Source organism: Chenopodium album, chromosome 5 (assembly GCF_948465745.1).
Source record: "Chenopodium album chromosome 5, dcCheAlbu1.1, whole genome shotgun sequence".
In the NCBI taxonomy this organism is placed as follows: domain Eukaryota; kingdom Viridiplantae; phylum Streptophyta; class Magnoliopsida; order Caryophyllales; family Amaranthaceae; genus Chenopodium; species Chenopodium album.
Window position 1 is genome coordinate 62,891,489 of NC_137838.1, and position 16,151 is coordinate 62,907,639.

Here is a 16,151-nt window from a genome sequence, read left to right on the forward strand (position 1 = left end):
CAAGTCATTAGGGATTAAAGGATAACACATAGAGAGTCAGGGAGATAAGCAGTCAATATTAATGGGGGGTATAATGGTAAGGGTATAATGGTAAATAAACATTTTTAGGGTTATATATGTCATGACACTATTCATAAGAGCATTCTACCACTTTTTATAAGGTAGGGATAGGGATAACTGAAAAAGTGAGTTTATATAGAAGATGTATATGAGATATGTAAAGACATATGTGACTGTGTGAGTGTAAGAAAAAAAAAAACAGAAAAAAAGTAACTAATGGAAGGGAAAGTGTATAAAAAATGTGCAATAGTGTGGTGTTAGTTGAAGGAGTAAGATCATAAACGGATTCAACAAAAATAAAATTAAAGCTCCGTAGAATTTGATCAAAGTTCGATCCGAATTGAAAAGGAAGTCGAACTTTCAAGAATGCGACTTTATATAATTAAAATGCGAATTAAAAGTAATTATATACAGCAACATAGTTTAGGACAATTTTAAGATAACAGAAGCTAATAGGTCAACATGGGAGAGCTCAATATCATGGTATACATAGCTGTGAGTTTCCTAGGTGCGATAGCTTTTGCTCTTGCTTATGCCTATGCCGCTGAAGCTAAAAAGATTAAGGTATGTTTATCTAGCTTAGCTTTAATTTCTCTAATGTTTGTAATTAATAGCTTTAATCAACTTTATGTGATTTTTTAAAGGGACATATATGCAAGAGTAACGTATTGTAGACAATAGGTTCACCAAAAAAAAAAAAAAAAAAAATGGATAATTGATGATGGCCAAAAGTTGTAAGTTTAATCAATAGATCACGGCCAATCTTGCTTAGAAAACAACATTGTAATTATGAATAATTATATATTTTTGAACAAAATCAGTCAAATTCATACTTGGTTGAATCAACTATCTAGTAATGAACTTGTTTTAATTTAATTTGATAAACAAAATTTGTTTATTAAATGGCAAAATGGTAAATAAAACAACATAAATGCCTAGTCATTATGACATTTTTGTAAATATATCAACAACAATGGGCCTCATTTTTTTACAAAAAGTTGTTAATTTATTTACAATTTTGTCATTTGATAAACAAATTTTTATCATATTGATAAACTAGTATTTTCTCCTTAAAATTGCAATAGCATTGGTGGTGAAAATCCCTTGCATTGGTAAGAGCCCAGAGGCTTGACCTGACTTGAATTCGAATTAGTTGAAATTCGTATAATATTTGTTCATGTTGATGGTTGTTGGGTATCAGACATTAGTATATCGGAAGTCGGTAAATGCATATATCCAAGCAATCCAGCAAAAATACTAGGATATACATCCGCAGTATTCACACTGCTAACCCAGATAGCTATTACTGCTGCAGCTCGATGTGCTTATCGTGGAAGATATCGTATCAGCACTCAATCATTCCCTCTTCGTAAAATGATTGCAATCTTAGGGTTCATTTTATCATGGTACGTTAATTATTTCTTTTTATGTAATTATCAAGGGGAATAGCTATCACCTTTACTTGCTTGGATATTTTCAACGGACAAATTTTTAAATAAAACGGATGTTCGGTAAATTACTGAATATTCGTTATAAAGTGACAATAAAATGTGCAAAAGTTACACTAAAACGCACAAAAGTTACCTTGACATATATAAAAGTTATTTATGCTTCATTGATAAATTTGACAAAAGTGACACTAAATTTGACATAAGTGACACTAAATCTGACAAAAGTGTACCCGATGTACCGTAAATTACTGAAAACCGGGTGTATACAAAAGTTTTATTTTTCAACGAGAGTTCGATCCTTAAATTTTTGTTAGGTCCTTTTCTCGAAGGTTACACCTAATTTATTATGATTAAGAAAATTCACAAGATGTCATACATTTGTTATTTAATTTGAAGTTATATTTGAAAGAGCTGACACTAAAGCTAATACAACACGATAACATGACTCAAATTGGTCAAAAAAAAAAAAAAAAAAAAGGTACGCGTCAAGGCCTCAAGGGTAATTAAACAAAAGTAAGCTACAAGGGTTTCACTGTTAAACCTGTAACTAAAATGAGTCAACCTACCTACTAAATAACCAATAACTTATGATTTAGGGTCTGTTCACATTTACTTAATTTCATTTCAGTTCAGTTCAACTCCAATTAGTTCAGTTTAGTTCATTTCAGCTCCAATCATTTCATTTCAGTTCAGTTCAGCTCCTAATTTCCCTCTCTCATAAAATATTCAGTTCAGCTCAGTTCAGTTCAGCTCCAATCAATTCAGTTTAGTAAATGTGAATAGACCCTTAATGATATATCTTTTGAACAAGGCTAAATCTTTATAATTATATTTTTTGGTGTTTAGAAGCCACAAGGGCGGGGGTGAGAATCGATCCTGGGACCTCCAAAAATTGGAAGGGAAGCTCTAACCACTTAAGCTATCCCTCACTCTCTTATAATTATATTGATATAACACGGAAAGAGTTGAGCAAGAAAAAAATGGGTTACTATTAAGGGTTTTGGCATGTTTAACACAACCCACCCAAAAACTGATGTATATGTGTGATTAAATGAAATTTTGTAAACTGAATCATACGTGTGATTGTATGAAACATTTAGGAACTTACATCTAAAGGCTTGTTAGTTATCAAAAACCAAAAAATGAAAACTAGAAGGTTTGACCTTTTTGTTGTTAGTTTCCTTAATAACCATAATTTCAATAAGTCTGACTAATATTTTATTCTTATATGACATTATTATATAACCTTAGTTTGAAAATTGAAAGCTACAATGATACTAAACATATCATAAATTAAAAAATTTGAGACATTCTATTAAAAATTTATTCTAGTATAGTCCCAACTTTGGGAGAAAACTTGCTAGAATCAAAATTCGAGATGTTATAAATTGAAAGCTACAATCAAGGTCTGTTAGGGACTTAGGGTTGTTCACTTCAGCTTAATTTCAGTTCAATTCAATTCAATTCAATTCAGTTCAGTTCAGCTCCAATCAGTTCAGTTCAATTTAACTCTTAATTTTCCTTTCTCATAAAATATTCATTTCAGCCCAATCTAGTTCAGTTCAGCTCTAATCAGTTCACTTTAATTCAGTTCAGCTCCAATCAGTTCAGTTTAATTCAGTTCAGCTCCAATCAGTTCAGTTTAATTTATTTCAGTCCAATTCTATAAATGTGTACAGGTTCTTAGAAGAATACATCCCCTAAGTTGAGATCATTCCATAATAATTAAAAATTGGATATGTTTACAGTTGGGATTACTTAAAATGAATTACCCAAATGTAAGATTATTAAAAACCAATTTTCCTATAATAAAAACTATTAGTCAAATAGCCAATTGAATTTTTTTTCCCCTGTGCTTATCAATCATATGTTACAGGGTTGGTTCGATTATTGGAATTGGTCTTCTAATATATGCTGCAAACCTGAGCACTCGTCAAGAATTTCTCACCTCAACGGGACATTGCTACACCATGAAACATGGCTTGTTCCACGCCGGTGGCTGGATGGGATTTGTTGCTTGCATCCTTGGCCAATTCTCGATGATCGCCTTCTCGGCCGATTGTCGTTCAACGCCGAGAGTGGATCCGTATCAAGGCAGCATTGCCATGGAAGATTTACAGTTTGCTTCTGCCTCTGCGTATTCGAACCCCAAGCAAGCACAATATGTTTGAATTATGTATACTTTCTTTTTGGAGTTTGAGATTATTAGATACAATGTATATATTATTCTCTAGGTTGCTACATTAAAAAGTATTAAATAAGATTGCTGAATTTGTGATTTTTTTTATGATGTGTAAAAGCATTGAATTGTAAAGGAAAACTTTGTCTAATTCAGTTGCGAAATTGTTCTTGCATGATGAATTTGTCTCACATACTCCAATTTTAATTGTTTAAGTGTTACCTTTACTTACAAGTTACAACCGTTATAATGAATCGAAGTATCTTATTAGGATGTGTCAGGGTCATTTTTTGTTTTAAGGCTTTTAAGATTTAAGTGACACAAGCCCAGATAAATTTGTAAAGCAATGGCTCTAAGGCCCAAGCAAAGCAATGTTTGCCAGAAGCTGTTTTGAATTAAGTCATAAACAACGGTTAACATACATCTACTAATGGTTTGGGCTAGGGGGTGCTAATGTTTGAGTAGCACACGAGAAACTTGTACTCAACTCGACTCAAGTTAATACTCCATCCGTTTTTAAATACTTGCTCCAATTCTATTTTTTGCACTATTTATTTGTCCTACTTTGACTAATGTTTGTGATTTATACATAAGAAAAAAAAAATATAGTCTTGTGGGTATGTAGGGAATAATTTCAAGCTTTAATCCCACTAGCTTGAACCCCACTGTGATCATACACTAAAGTACGGTGGCGTCCAAAAGGGAAGAAGATAGAGCAAAAGAGTCGCCAACAAGTTTTTTTTAGGAACTTGTAAACCGTTCATAGGATGAAGGTTATACCCCTTTAACGATCCAAGAGATCGTCAACTCCATAAGGTCATGAACCAAATAAGGGTTCGGGGATGAAGGTACAAATCCAACCTAAAAGAGATTGAACCTGCCCTAATAATAGGCCTCTACTTTATTCTGATCGTATTCATGTGCGCTTTTTAATTAACATGCAATCAATAGGATTAACCCTAAACCTGTTTAATCTATGTTGGTTGAATATTAATGCACAAATAAACTATTATTGGCGATCACTTGAATTATAATCACATTAACCCTAAACAAGATTATTAATTATCTTATTAAGCGTGATTACAAGTATAGATTCCCTTTAAACATGCAATAAAGGTGATCAAGCAATAACTTTAAAATATCAAGCAACATAATAAATAATCAATATCATGAATAATAGTTATAATAATCATAATAATAATAATAATATCATCATAAATCATAACAATTATAATCATAATCATATTCATGTTAATATTAAAGCATAATAATAATAGCAAGATCCTAGGCATGATACTAACAAGATTAATAATAAACCCTAGCATATCACTAAGCAATAAAAATCAAATCTTTAGCCCTAACATGATACTAACAATCATAAATATTAGGAAGAACATAAGAAGCATCATAAGAATCATATTTAATATTAAAATTAACTTAGACATGATACTAGGAATATCATAATAACAATATAAACATGATTTCTACATCATAATATCAATAAATCATTAAAGTACTTACTTTGATGACTCGTACCTCTTTCTAATAACACAATACACACGTTAGTAACTTCAAGGAAAATAATAAACAAACAATTAAATTAAATAATTGAAAGAGAGATTTGGGACCAAACCCTCAGAAATTAAACCTTTCACGTCTAGGGTGAAGGCAACTTCGAATATGGCTAGGTGTATCTAAGTTTTGTGAATGCGGAATTTTGTATTTGAAAACAAAGTAAGAAAAAGAGAAAGATGAATGAATTAAGAGAATGCTAATTAAAACTGATTGTCGGTGAATGATCGTGAGAATTGGTGAAAATTGATTAGTGAGAATTGGTGGTGAAATGAATGTAGATGATTGTAGATGATGAATGAAAACGGAGTTTTTAATACGATATTTATAGAGAAAATCAGCCAAAAAGATAAATTAAACAAAACAGAGTCTGACGCTCAGAAAACAGAGCTGGCGCCAACCCTGGCTAGCTGGCGCCAGGCACCAACACTAGCGCCAGGCCTGGTTCCAGGCGCCAAGGCCTGGGGTTAGGCGCCAAGCCTGATTTTAACGCGTTTTCGAAAATCCGATAAGTTTACCGTACTGGAGGATAAAATCATATAATTTCCTCAAAAATGCTATTTGATTTTGATTAAAACTTTGAAAAGTCAACAAAAGTCAATTTATCAATGCTAATTGAATTAGGAATGAAAAGAACCTTCTAGAAGAATCTAGAAGACTAAAACCATTCCAATTGCATTAGGAATGATAAATCATATTAGGCCCTCCCCTAGATCATTGGGCCGTACATAAAGCTCAAACCGGGCCCAGTTTGGTAAATTGGCCATAACTTCCTCAATATTCATCGGAATTGGGCTTATAATATATCGTTGGAAAGGTCTTTGTAAGCCCCATCCAACTACACTATTATTGGACCCATATCATGGACCAACCAAACTAGATTGACTGTTTTCTTAAAAATAAGTTTTCAAAAACAGAGAGAAGAGAAAAGAAATAAAACTTTCCGCAACACTAGACTTTCCACACTTTCACTTCATTCGATTATGATTCGACGTGAAAGGTACTCATCACTGGGTTTGGTTTTGGGGAGACACAAATGGGTGTCTACAGGGTACTTGTTGGAATCATTTCAATGAATAGATTATTAATTTTCAATTGTTAGAATTTATACTTATTGGTAATTAAAGATGTTAGTGATCAAATATTAGCATTGACATGCGTGTCCAAGAGAAATGTAGCAAGTATTTAAAAACGGATGGAGTAATATACAACTACATATTTATATTATTATAATTAAAAAATAATACTTACCTCCGTATTTTTAGTTGACATGTATACTTTTTTAAGAAGTTTAATTTTAGTTGACACATTTTCTTTTTGAGTAAATTTTATACTCCCTCCGTCCCAAACTATTCGTAATGTTTTGACTTTTAGCACCATTCACACATTTCGCTTTGACCGTTTTTTTAGCTATCATATAAAAGCCAATATAATCATGTAAGATATTGTTGGCTCTATTTTAATGCCTAGTTTCATAATAGAAAAAATTAGAAATAATAATCCCAACTTTCATCAATTTTGCTAAAATAATACCAACTTTAGATTTTTCAAGAATAATCCGAACTTTGGGGGTTATTCTTTTTCTTTAATTCCAATTACCGGTTACCTATTGAAAAAGTTAATTTATTTTTTTATATATAAATGCCACGTGTCAAGATCTAATTAGCTAAAAAAATAAAATAAAAAAACTCAGCCCCATTGCTAGAGCTATCAATTCGGGTAAACGGGCCAGGTTTGGGTTGGGTAAGAGTGGGTCGAGTCAAATCGGGTCGGGTCAATTCGGGTTAATGTCGTAACCTATGCGGGTCAGGTTCGGGTTGGGTCACGTCGGGTCATACATCTTATCGGGTTTGGGTCGGGTGAATAATAGGCCAGGTTTAATTCGGGTTTTCATGGGTTAAAACGGGTTAGGGTAATTCTCGGGTTCGAGTTGAGTTCAGTTCAAGTCAATAATTTGCGGGTTAGAATCAGGTCGGATTATTCTCGGGTTTGAGTCGGGTTCGGTTCAAGTCAATAATTTGCGGGTTATAATCAGGTCGGGCCATTCTCGGGTTCAAGTCAATAATTTGTGGGTTATAATCAGGTTGGGTTATTTTTAAGTTGGGTCTTTCTTAGGTTCAAGTCGAGTTATGTTCAAGTCAATAATTTGCGGGTTACAATCAGGTCGGGTCATTTCCAAGTTGGGTCATATTCCGGTTCAACTAACTATAAATAGATAATTATCATTTTTATCAAGCTAATTATTTCCTTTGTATATAATATATATGGCAACATACTAGGGAACTATAGTCTATAATTTAGGAAGATAATTATCTCCTTTGACCATACAACAAATAAATACTCCGTATTATATTTAACACTTAAATTTGGGGATGATGCTCCTTTCTTTTGCTGGCCTGGACCGACTTGGTCTCCCTAGACAAAATGCTATGATCAACAATAGTAAGGTGATCTAATTGCATTTAAGGTGATTTGAAATTGGGTCAGGAACAATTTATGTTGAATTTAGGTCGGGTCAATAACAAGTCATGTTGATTTCAAGTCGGGTTGGTACCAGATCAGGTTGAATTTTTGGGTCGGGTTAGTAATAGGTTGGGTAAAAGTCGGGTCGGGTCAATAACAAGTCTGGTTGAATTTGGGTCTGGTGAATAACAGGTCGGATTGATTTCGGGTCGGGTTAAATTCGGGTCGGGTTAGAAACGAGTCGGGTTGAATTCAGGTCGGGTTAGTAACAAGTCGGGTTAAATTCGGGTTTAGATGGGTTAAAACGGGTTTGGGTCAATTTCGGTTCAAGTCGAGTTCGGTTCAAGTTCAATAATTTATGGGTTACATTAGGGTCGGGTCATCTCTAGGTCGGTTTATGTTTGGGATCGATTGGGTCTCACATACTCGGGTCAACTCGGGTCTAGGGTTGGTTTCCCGTCAGGTCAGGTCGGGTTTGGGTCACCATTTTTTCGGGTTCAGGTGGGTTGGTTAATAATCAGGTTCGGGTCAGGTCAGCTTTTGACAGCTCTACCCATTTCCCACCGAAATCCCTGCCGCCACAATCTCATAACCCTCCTCCCGCCGTCCAGCTGCCCCTAGTTCCGAAAAACCCCAGCCGTCCTTTCCCCTTAAACCACCACCCTCAAATTTCCCCTGAAACTCCTAAAACCCACCATGAACACCCTCAATTGGCAGTGGCTTTCAGTGGTTTTGAATTTTGAAGGAGGCGCATGTGGGTTTTCTGGGTTTCATTTCGACGGAGGTGGGTGTATAAGTTTTTCCTGGGTTTCGGCGTAGGTGGATGGATTTTGACGAAATAAGTTGAATATTTCTTGGGTTTCGTGGGTTGGATAATTTTGGTTTTGAGTTTCGCCAAGGGAGGGTGGCTGGTAATGTAGGTAAGTGGAGGTTGACGATGAGGGAATAGGGAAGAAGGGGGGAGGAAATGGGCTGCTGTTGGTGACTTGGTGGGTTTAGGGGCATCGCTGATGGCGCAACCACTCCCAAAAACTCCTCCCCACCGTCGAAAAATCAGTGGTTTCGTGGAGGGGTTTAATAGGTGGTTTCGTGGGGAATGGGGGATGTTTCGGGGAGGGAGGAAGACGGCAACACGGTGGAGGATGTTTCGCGTGGCTCGCAGGCGAGAAAGGGGCGGTAGGCTGGGCAGTTGGGTGGTGGTTAGGGAGGTCTAGTGGGGGAAGGCAAGGCTGATCGGTGGTTTGGGGATTTTTGGGTTTTTTTTTTCTTTTAAAAATAAAATTAATTTTTTTTTAATCAATAAGGGCTTGACATATGTCAAGTGACCTGATATGATTGGTCATTGAATTTTGTTGACCGGTTAGGGATTGAAGAAAAAGAAGAACCCCCAAAGTTCGGATTATTCCAAAATAATTCAAAGTTGGGATTATTCTAGCAAAATTGATGAAACTTGGGATTATTATTTCTAATTTTTCCTTCATAATATAAACTTTTTATAGCTTTTATAAATATATAATAAAAGATACCGACGGTCAAATATATACATCGACAAGCGTGTCAAGTTAAGTCAAAATGTTGCAAGTAAACTGGGATAGAGGGTGTGCCTTGTTTTTTAGTGTACCCCATTTACTTTATCATTCTCTCTCCTCTCCTAGTATCCTTAAAATCTGTGCCTAAATTGAATGGGTCAATTAAATGGAAACAAAGGAAGTACAGAGTATTACTCTTTTTTTTTTTTTTACAAGATAAAAAAAGGGCTTATATACTCTATATATATATAGTGAAGTTGAAAAAAATAAGGCTTTGAATTCTAGAAGGACCAAAATTGTAACAAACAGATCGTGAACTAATCAACTCTACTCAAAATTTAAATGAGCATGAGTCACACTAGGGGTGTTATTGAGTTTAGCGAGTGGTGAGCATGCATCGTGCACAAGTTAAAAGTTTTCGGATCAAGTCGAGCACCCTTTAGCTTGTGATTAACTCGCTCGACTAGCATACATTTTGGGATAAAGGGGCATCTTCAAGCACACACCCCGCCATTAGCGGCCGGCCAATTCGATGTGAACGTACACAACACAACGCAACTCTTTGTGTACATCAAAACAATTTGGCACACCTTTCTAACGATTTCCTTATAACTTAACGCAACACGTCGATATTTTGCCCTCTTAATATTGCAACTGCAACTTGATTTGGGAAATGACGTGATTCAAACTTTTGCTTGTCGTTCGATGTCTTGAACTATAAAGAGTAGATCAATATTAGGCAAAAAGAAAGTTAGAAAGAATTATGTGTTACACTTGTCTAAACTCCTACCTCAATTATTTATTTTTAACCACAACCCCCTCCAAAATATAAAATATATTGGATTCTTAGTGAAGGAAAATGTGACATGTATACGTATAACAAATGCGAACTACAATTAAATTAAAATGATTTTGTTTTTAACAGTCAATAATTACGTGAAAGTGACTAAAAAAAAAAAATTACAAATACATCGAACAAACACGTATTTACAACAATAAGAAATTCGTCTGCCTATCACATCATGAAAACTCAGAATTTGCTTTAATTAACTTCCACTTACAAGTAACAAACACCCCCTAATATCCAAATACAGTAATGAGCAAGCAGTTCCTTTTCTAAGTAATATAGGCCTATCTATATAATACTTCCTCTGTTTTCTTTTACTTGCAACACTTCCTTAAAAAGGAAATATCACAATACTTGCAACACACTATAAAAGGAAAGTTACTTTATGGAAAAACTATACTATATCCCTTATTTAAAGCACATGACCCACTAAATTGCACTCCTAACAACCACTCATCCTATTTTAAAGTTTATTATATCATGTAAATTCCACCTTTCTTAATTACCGCGCTAAAGGGTGTGTTGCATCTAAAAGAAAACGGAGGAAGTATATTCGAATTTTGATTCTTTTAGCCAATTTCTAGTTCAATCAGTTCTTTTTCTCCTTGTCTATAATGACCCACCATTTGATAAATATCTTTAGGTTTTTCAATCATTTTACGAGTATATATATTTTTTTAAGATCTCTCCCATTTTAAAGAACTCCAGAGTACAAATGAGGATTTATGTAAACTAGATTATAATTTTGAAACTTACTTGAATTGTAATTTGTATTGTTATTATATATTTATATTGTATTACTTATTTATATAAAATTAAATACATTTAAGAAAGGAACTTGAAGCATTCAGAGAAAGTACACTTATTTTTACGACTAACTTATAAGTTTAGCTACTGAGTTAATTAACAGGTCAACTATTACTAATTAGTTTTTAAGTTGATTTCAGGACAGAACAATGTTGTAACTTGTAATCATATGCACTCAGACTCTCTTATGGCTTAAGTAAGTGCATGCAAGTCCAATAACATACATATCATTGAGAAATTAGGAAGATTTCATATTACCACATTATTTATTTAGCTTTGATGTCCTAAGTCAAAAATAAGAACTCATCAGAGAATCATATAGGTTTTTTTTTTTGAGGACTGAATCATAGAGGTTTATATTAAATAATATCATATAGGTATCTTTATCTTTATTATTTCTCGTCTTAATATAGCCCTTCTTCTTGCATATATACTTAAAAATAAATCGACACAGGCTAATCCAATTTTAGTCACTGAGTATGATGTCCCATGTTAGACAATTTCTCTTGACTAGATCCCTCTTATAAGAAATTTATAAACATGTCAACTAGATGTGACTCCTAAAGTATAATGTACTAAGCAAGAAGCATGAATTATTCCTATCAATCCAAATAAAAAGAAGCTTCAAATTTGATCTTGCCCCGACTTGGTCCCATGCATGACTGTACACAAAGATACTACTATTATATTTTCAATTAGTCACTTTTATAATTGGCCACTTGCTTAATTGCATCATTTTAAGAATATGATGAAACAAAGGAATTAAATATTGTTTTTAAAAAAAAACAAAGGGAAATATTAAATATCTTCTCTTCTATAACTTGCACAATATTGGCTTAGGGCATGTTCACATTTACTTAATTTCAGTTCAGTTCAGCTCTAATCAGTTCAGTTCAGCTCAGCTCCAATCAGTTCAGTTCAGTTCAGCTCTTAATTTCCCTCTCTCATAAAATATTTATTTCAACTCAATTCAATTCAGTTCAGCTCTAATCAGTTCAGTTCAGCTCCAATCAGTTCAGTTTAGTTCAGTTCAGCTCCTATCAGTTCAGTTCAGCTCAGTTCAGTAAATGTGAACAGACCCTTAACTCTATTCAATATTTAAATTAATATAAGCAATGGATACAGGTTAAATTTGCATGAAGGTCCAATTGTGACATTATTGTGTGACTTCACTTTTGATGCTTATCACAATTTGTTAGAAGTATTCCTTGGAAATTTAGAATTCTACTATAAATGACAATTGAGAATGAAATTTACTGTGTGTGTCATTGTTATTGTTAGAAAAAGTTAATCAATACAAGAGGCTACTCAAAGTAAGCCTATACTCAACACGGATATGAAAGAAACAAGGTACATAGAGGAATAACATTTTAGCTCAACTATAAGTGTTAGATGTTCATCTATGTTTAACTTATATGTGAGAGATACCGGTTTAAAATGATCCTTCTCCTTACTAGTTACTACGTTGTACACCTTGGAGCGATATCTGTATTTTCCAAAGACTCCAATCAATATAACACCAAACTACCAAGAATTGAAGGCCCATATTCTACTTTAAAATTAGAAGAGAGTACATTATTCCTAGATATTACTTTTTTTTTTTTTTTTTTTTTTTTTTTTTTTTTTTTTTTACAATTACTTTATAGTTATCTGAAGTATCATGCACCAAATGCCTAACTTGTCCCACAATTTATAAAGTATTATATTATATATGTGTCAATCATGTCATAAAATTAGTAACATGATATCATGAAATAAATTATTTTGATTGTGGATAACAAATTACTCCATCCTTCACATCATTTCATGAATTAAGTTATTTTGATTACGGAAAATACATTACTCCATCAGTCTTTTAAATATTGCATAAATTTAAATAAAAATGACTAAACTGACATCTGTGACATAGGTGAATGATTCAGTATTAAAATCCATACATTGCCTAAAAGCACCATCACCATCATGACTAAAAGATAACACTAATCTAATGAATTCACAAGAACAAGCTAATCTAACAAGCTTATAACTCAGTATTAAACATGAAATGCAGAGAGAAGTCGCGATCAATCTCACCGACCCAAGAGCCGTGTAGACTGAATCAAAATTGATTCCAAAAACACAACTAGATATTATATATGAACAATATCTCAGCATAGTTTGAAAATAAGCAGAATAATGTGATGAACTGAGGACCACATTCCCTACAGATTTTAGTACCTTCCAATTTCGTCGTCTGAAGCATAGTTGTATAAACCATATGGAATCTCAAGACTAGATAGTACAAGAAAGGATTCGGAATCTATTCACAAACAGGCAGCAAGATCTTTATACCAAAAGTAATTGGATCAAGCTTAAAAAGTAATACTATAAAACAGAAATTTACTAAACCATTTACTGTCTGACTTCAGAAACAGACTTCATATTGAGCTGATGAAGAGAACCTTTTTAAAGACCTTCATGGTAACCACCAATGGTTATGTGAGCTCGAGTTACAGGAGCACCTCTCATCACGGTGATGGCTTCGTTTAGCTTGGTGGCTTGGCGAACTACTTGCTTGAACCTCTGAACGTAACCAAGACAATCTACATCAGTGGGATACCCAAGAATAGTTCTCCAATCTTATATGTAATACACAAGATTGAAACTATGATAACAAAGAAACAACCATTACAGAGGATTGGATTTCAATCATGGCAAGGGAAGTTTATCATTGTCCTGTCGATTGGACTAAATGGTTCAATCACTTTGATCTTATGGGAACTAAATGCGCCACTAGTATGATCTCAAAGTTACGAATGTGTTACAATGACATCTTCAGTACAGAACAAATTACAAATTCTTTTATCCTATGCAAAAAATCACAAATTGCAAGAATTTATTCCCTATTGCAACTTCTTCAATCAATAAGTGCTTAATTTCTTTTAATATCATTTTCTAGACTAACATAGCAAAATCATGAACATAAACTTGAACTCAATAAGTGCATAAAAACCAAAATTTAAGAGACAACACATTTTATTAAACGCCAACTAATTAGCCAAGACCTGAGATTAAATCCCGTCTAGTGTTATACGAGTAATAGTGATCAAGAGAGGCAAACTGAATAAGTGCATAAAACCACAAACACATTTCACATAAACATTAAACGCTGACTAATTAGCCAAGACTTGAGATCAAAACCCATCTACAATTATACGAGTAGTAGCAATCAAGAGAGGCAAAGGTTAAGGGCTCACCTTGTCATGGGCATAAAGTTGGAAATGAAGTTCTTGCTTCTTGGAAGTCTCCTTGTGTCGGTTACCTAAAACAATGAAAGAAACAGTAGCAGCAGCAAAACCAAAAGAGAAAAGGGCACCAATTCCAGTCATTGCCAATTTCCAAACATTCAAACCTTCTTCATTTCCATTTTCATGATCATTCTCCTCTTTTTTCATAGATAATTCATGTTCTTTTTCTTCAATTTTTTCAAAATTATTACTTTTATTTCTCTCAATTTCCTCAAATTGATAAGAACCCACATCAATTTGAGGCAATATTCCTCTGTTTAAAGACTTGGGAGAGTCCATTTTCATGTCGACAAATTCATTTTCCTTCAATTTCTTGAAGAAAACTTGAGAAACTGGTTCCTGAAAATCAGCTTCTTCTCCTTTGATCATCTGATTTTCATCAGATTTTTTTGGGGTTTCATCAATTGGTAACTTGATTACCTCTTCTGGGATTTCCTCAATTTTTTTATCCAATTGAATTGGCACAGGAATTACCCTTGAATTCTTCATCTTCTTCATTTCTGGCTCAGTAAATTTCTGAAAATAATTCATATCAATTACAGTTGTACTTGATTTGGGAACAAAATTATTTGCTCCATTATTTTCATGAAAATCAATCAAGCCTTCGTCAGAAAGAAGATCCCATTCTTCAAGATCCATTTTTTAAAATTTTATTGAAGAGAAAAAACAAGAAATTTGATCATATAATTCAAAGAAATGAAATCAAGGAATAATTAATTTTGATGGGGTTTTTGGGTGTTGAATTATAAGGGTAATAATTTGATTAAGAGAAGAGAAGTTTCTCATTGGAGTGTAGTGTGGAGTTTTAGTGTAACAAGGCTACTCCATTGGGGAAGGAAAGATTGGACCCTTCTGTTAACTTCTAATGCTTTTGGCCCTTTGTTTGTGTAGGAGAAGATTCAATCAAAGTATAGTAGGAAGTTTATTTTTCTTTGGAGTGCTTATCTTTACCAAAAGATAGGCATTTGAAGGTGGTCCAATAGGGTCCCAATCGGTTATGAAATCACTCTATGACTCACCCCTTTGATGGCTTTCCTATTTCTTTTGCTTTGATTATTGAAAAAAATTAAACTAGTTTACATGTCATCATGCCGATAATTAAGTATCACAAACTTTTAATTAAATCGGATGTACAATAAAATATTATACATTCGTTAAAAACTTATTCTAAAATGAGCTAAATTTGATAAAAGTAACCCCCAATGTATAGTAAATTACTGTACATCGGATGTATACAAAAGTTACTCTATTTCTTTACATTTTATTTTCACCCATTAATTTTTTTTTTTTTTTTTTTTTTTTTTTTTTTTTTTTTTGTATTATTATTACTCCCTCTAATCCTCTATCCCCCACCTGTTCTTCCCATTCAAAAATTCAAACCTAGCTGACAATGCCTTAGAGGGGTAGGGGTTGAGATTTGTTGCTGATGAGGATCAAACCTCACACCTCGAGGATGCGAGGCGAGTCCTAAAATCATCTCCATCCTCGCATAACATATTTATCGCCATTTCTAACTCCATCCCCGCGGCGAGTCCTACACCATCTCCATCCCTTTTTGCACCCTAATTGCATTTTTTCCAAAAATTTTATGTCCTAACATTAGTAGAAAAAACCAAATGAGCATTGGTTCAAAACCAGCTTTGCGCATCGATTTTCAACCGGTGCTTATTTGGGGGATGCGAATAACTAAAACTATTCGCATCGGTTTAAAACCGGTGGGAATAATATACAAGAGCGCCGATTAACTGGTGCACATGTATATGGTTATTAGCACTAACTGGTGCCTTTAATGCCTAAATTATTATTTTTATTATTTTTTATTTTTTATTTTTTATTTTTTTTGCTTTTTTCACATGAGTTTATCAGCAGACTATTATATATACACATAATATACTTATTGAAACTCATAATTTTCATTAATAGCCTATAATTTTACGTTTGCAAAGAAGTATACAT

At 33.6% G+C, this 16,151-nt stretch overlaps 1 protein-coding gene across 1 annotated transcript; it reads right to left on the reverse strand.

Moving 5' to 3' along the window:
* Positions 1 to 13,012: 13,012 nt before the first annotated feature.
* Positions 13,013 to 15,139, reverse strand: LOC145632162 (uncharacterized). The gene is made up of 2 exons (XM_081684464.1): positions 14,145 to 15,139; positions 13,013 to 13,470 (listed from the first exon to the last, which is right to left on the reverse strand). Exons 1-2 carry the CDS (start codon positions 14,832 to 14,834, stop codon positions 13,354 to 13,356), a joined length of 807 nt encoding a protein of 268 aa, XP_081540590.1. The 5' UTR covers positions 14,835 to 15,139; the 3' UTR covers positions 13,013 to 13,353.
* Between the last annotated feature and the right edge of the window lie 1,012 nt (positions 15,140 to 16,151).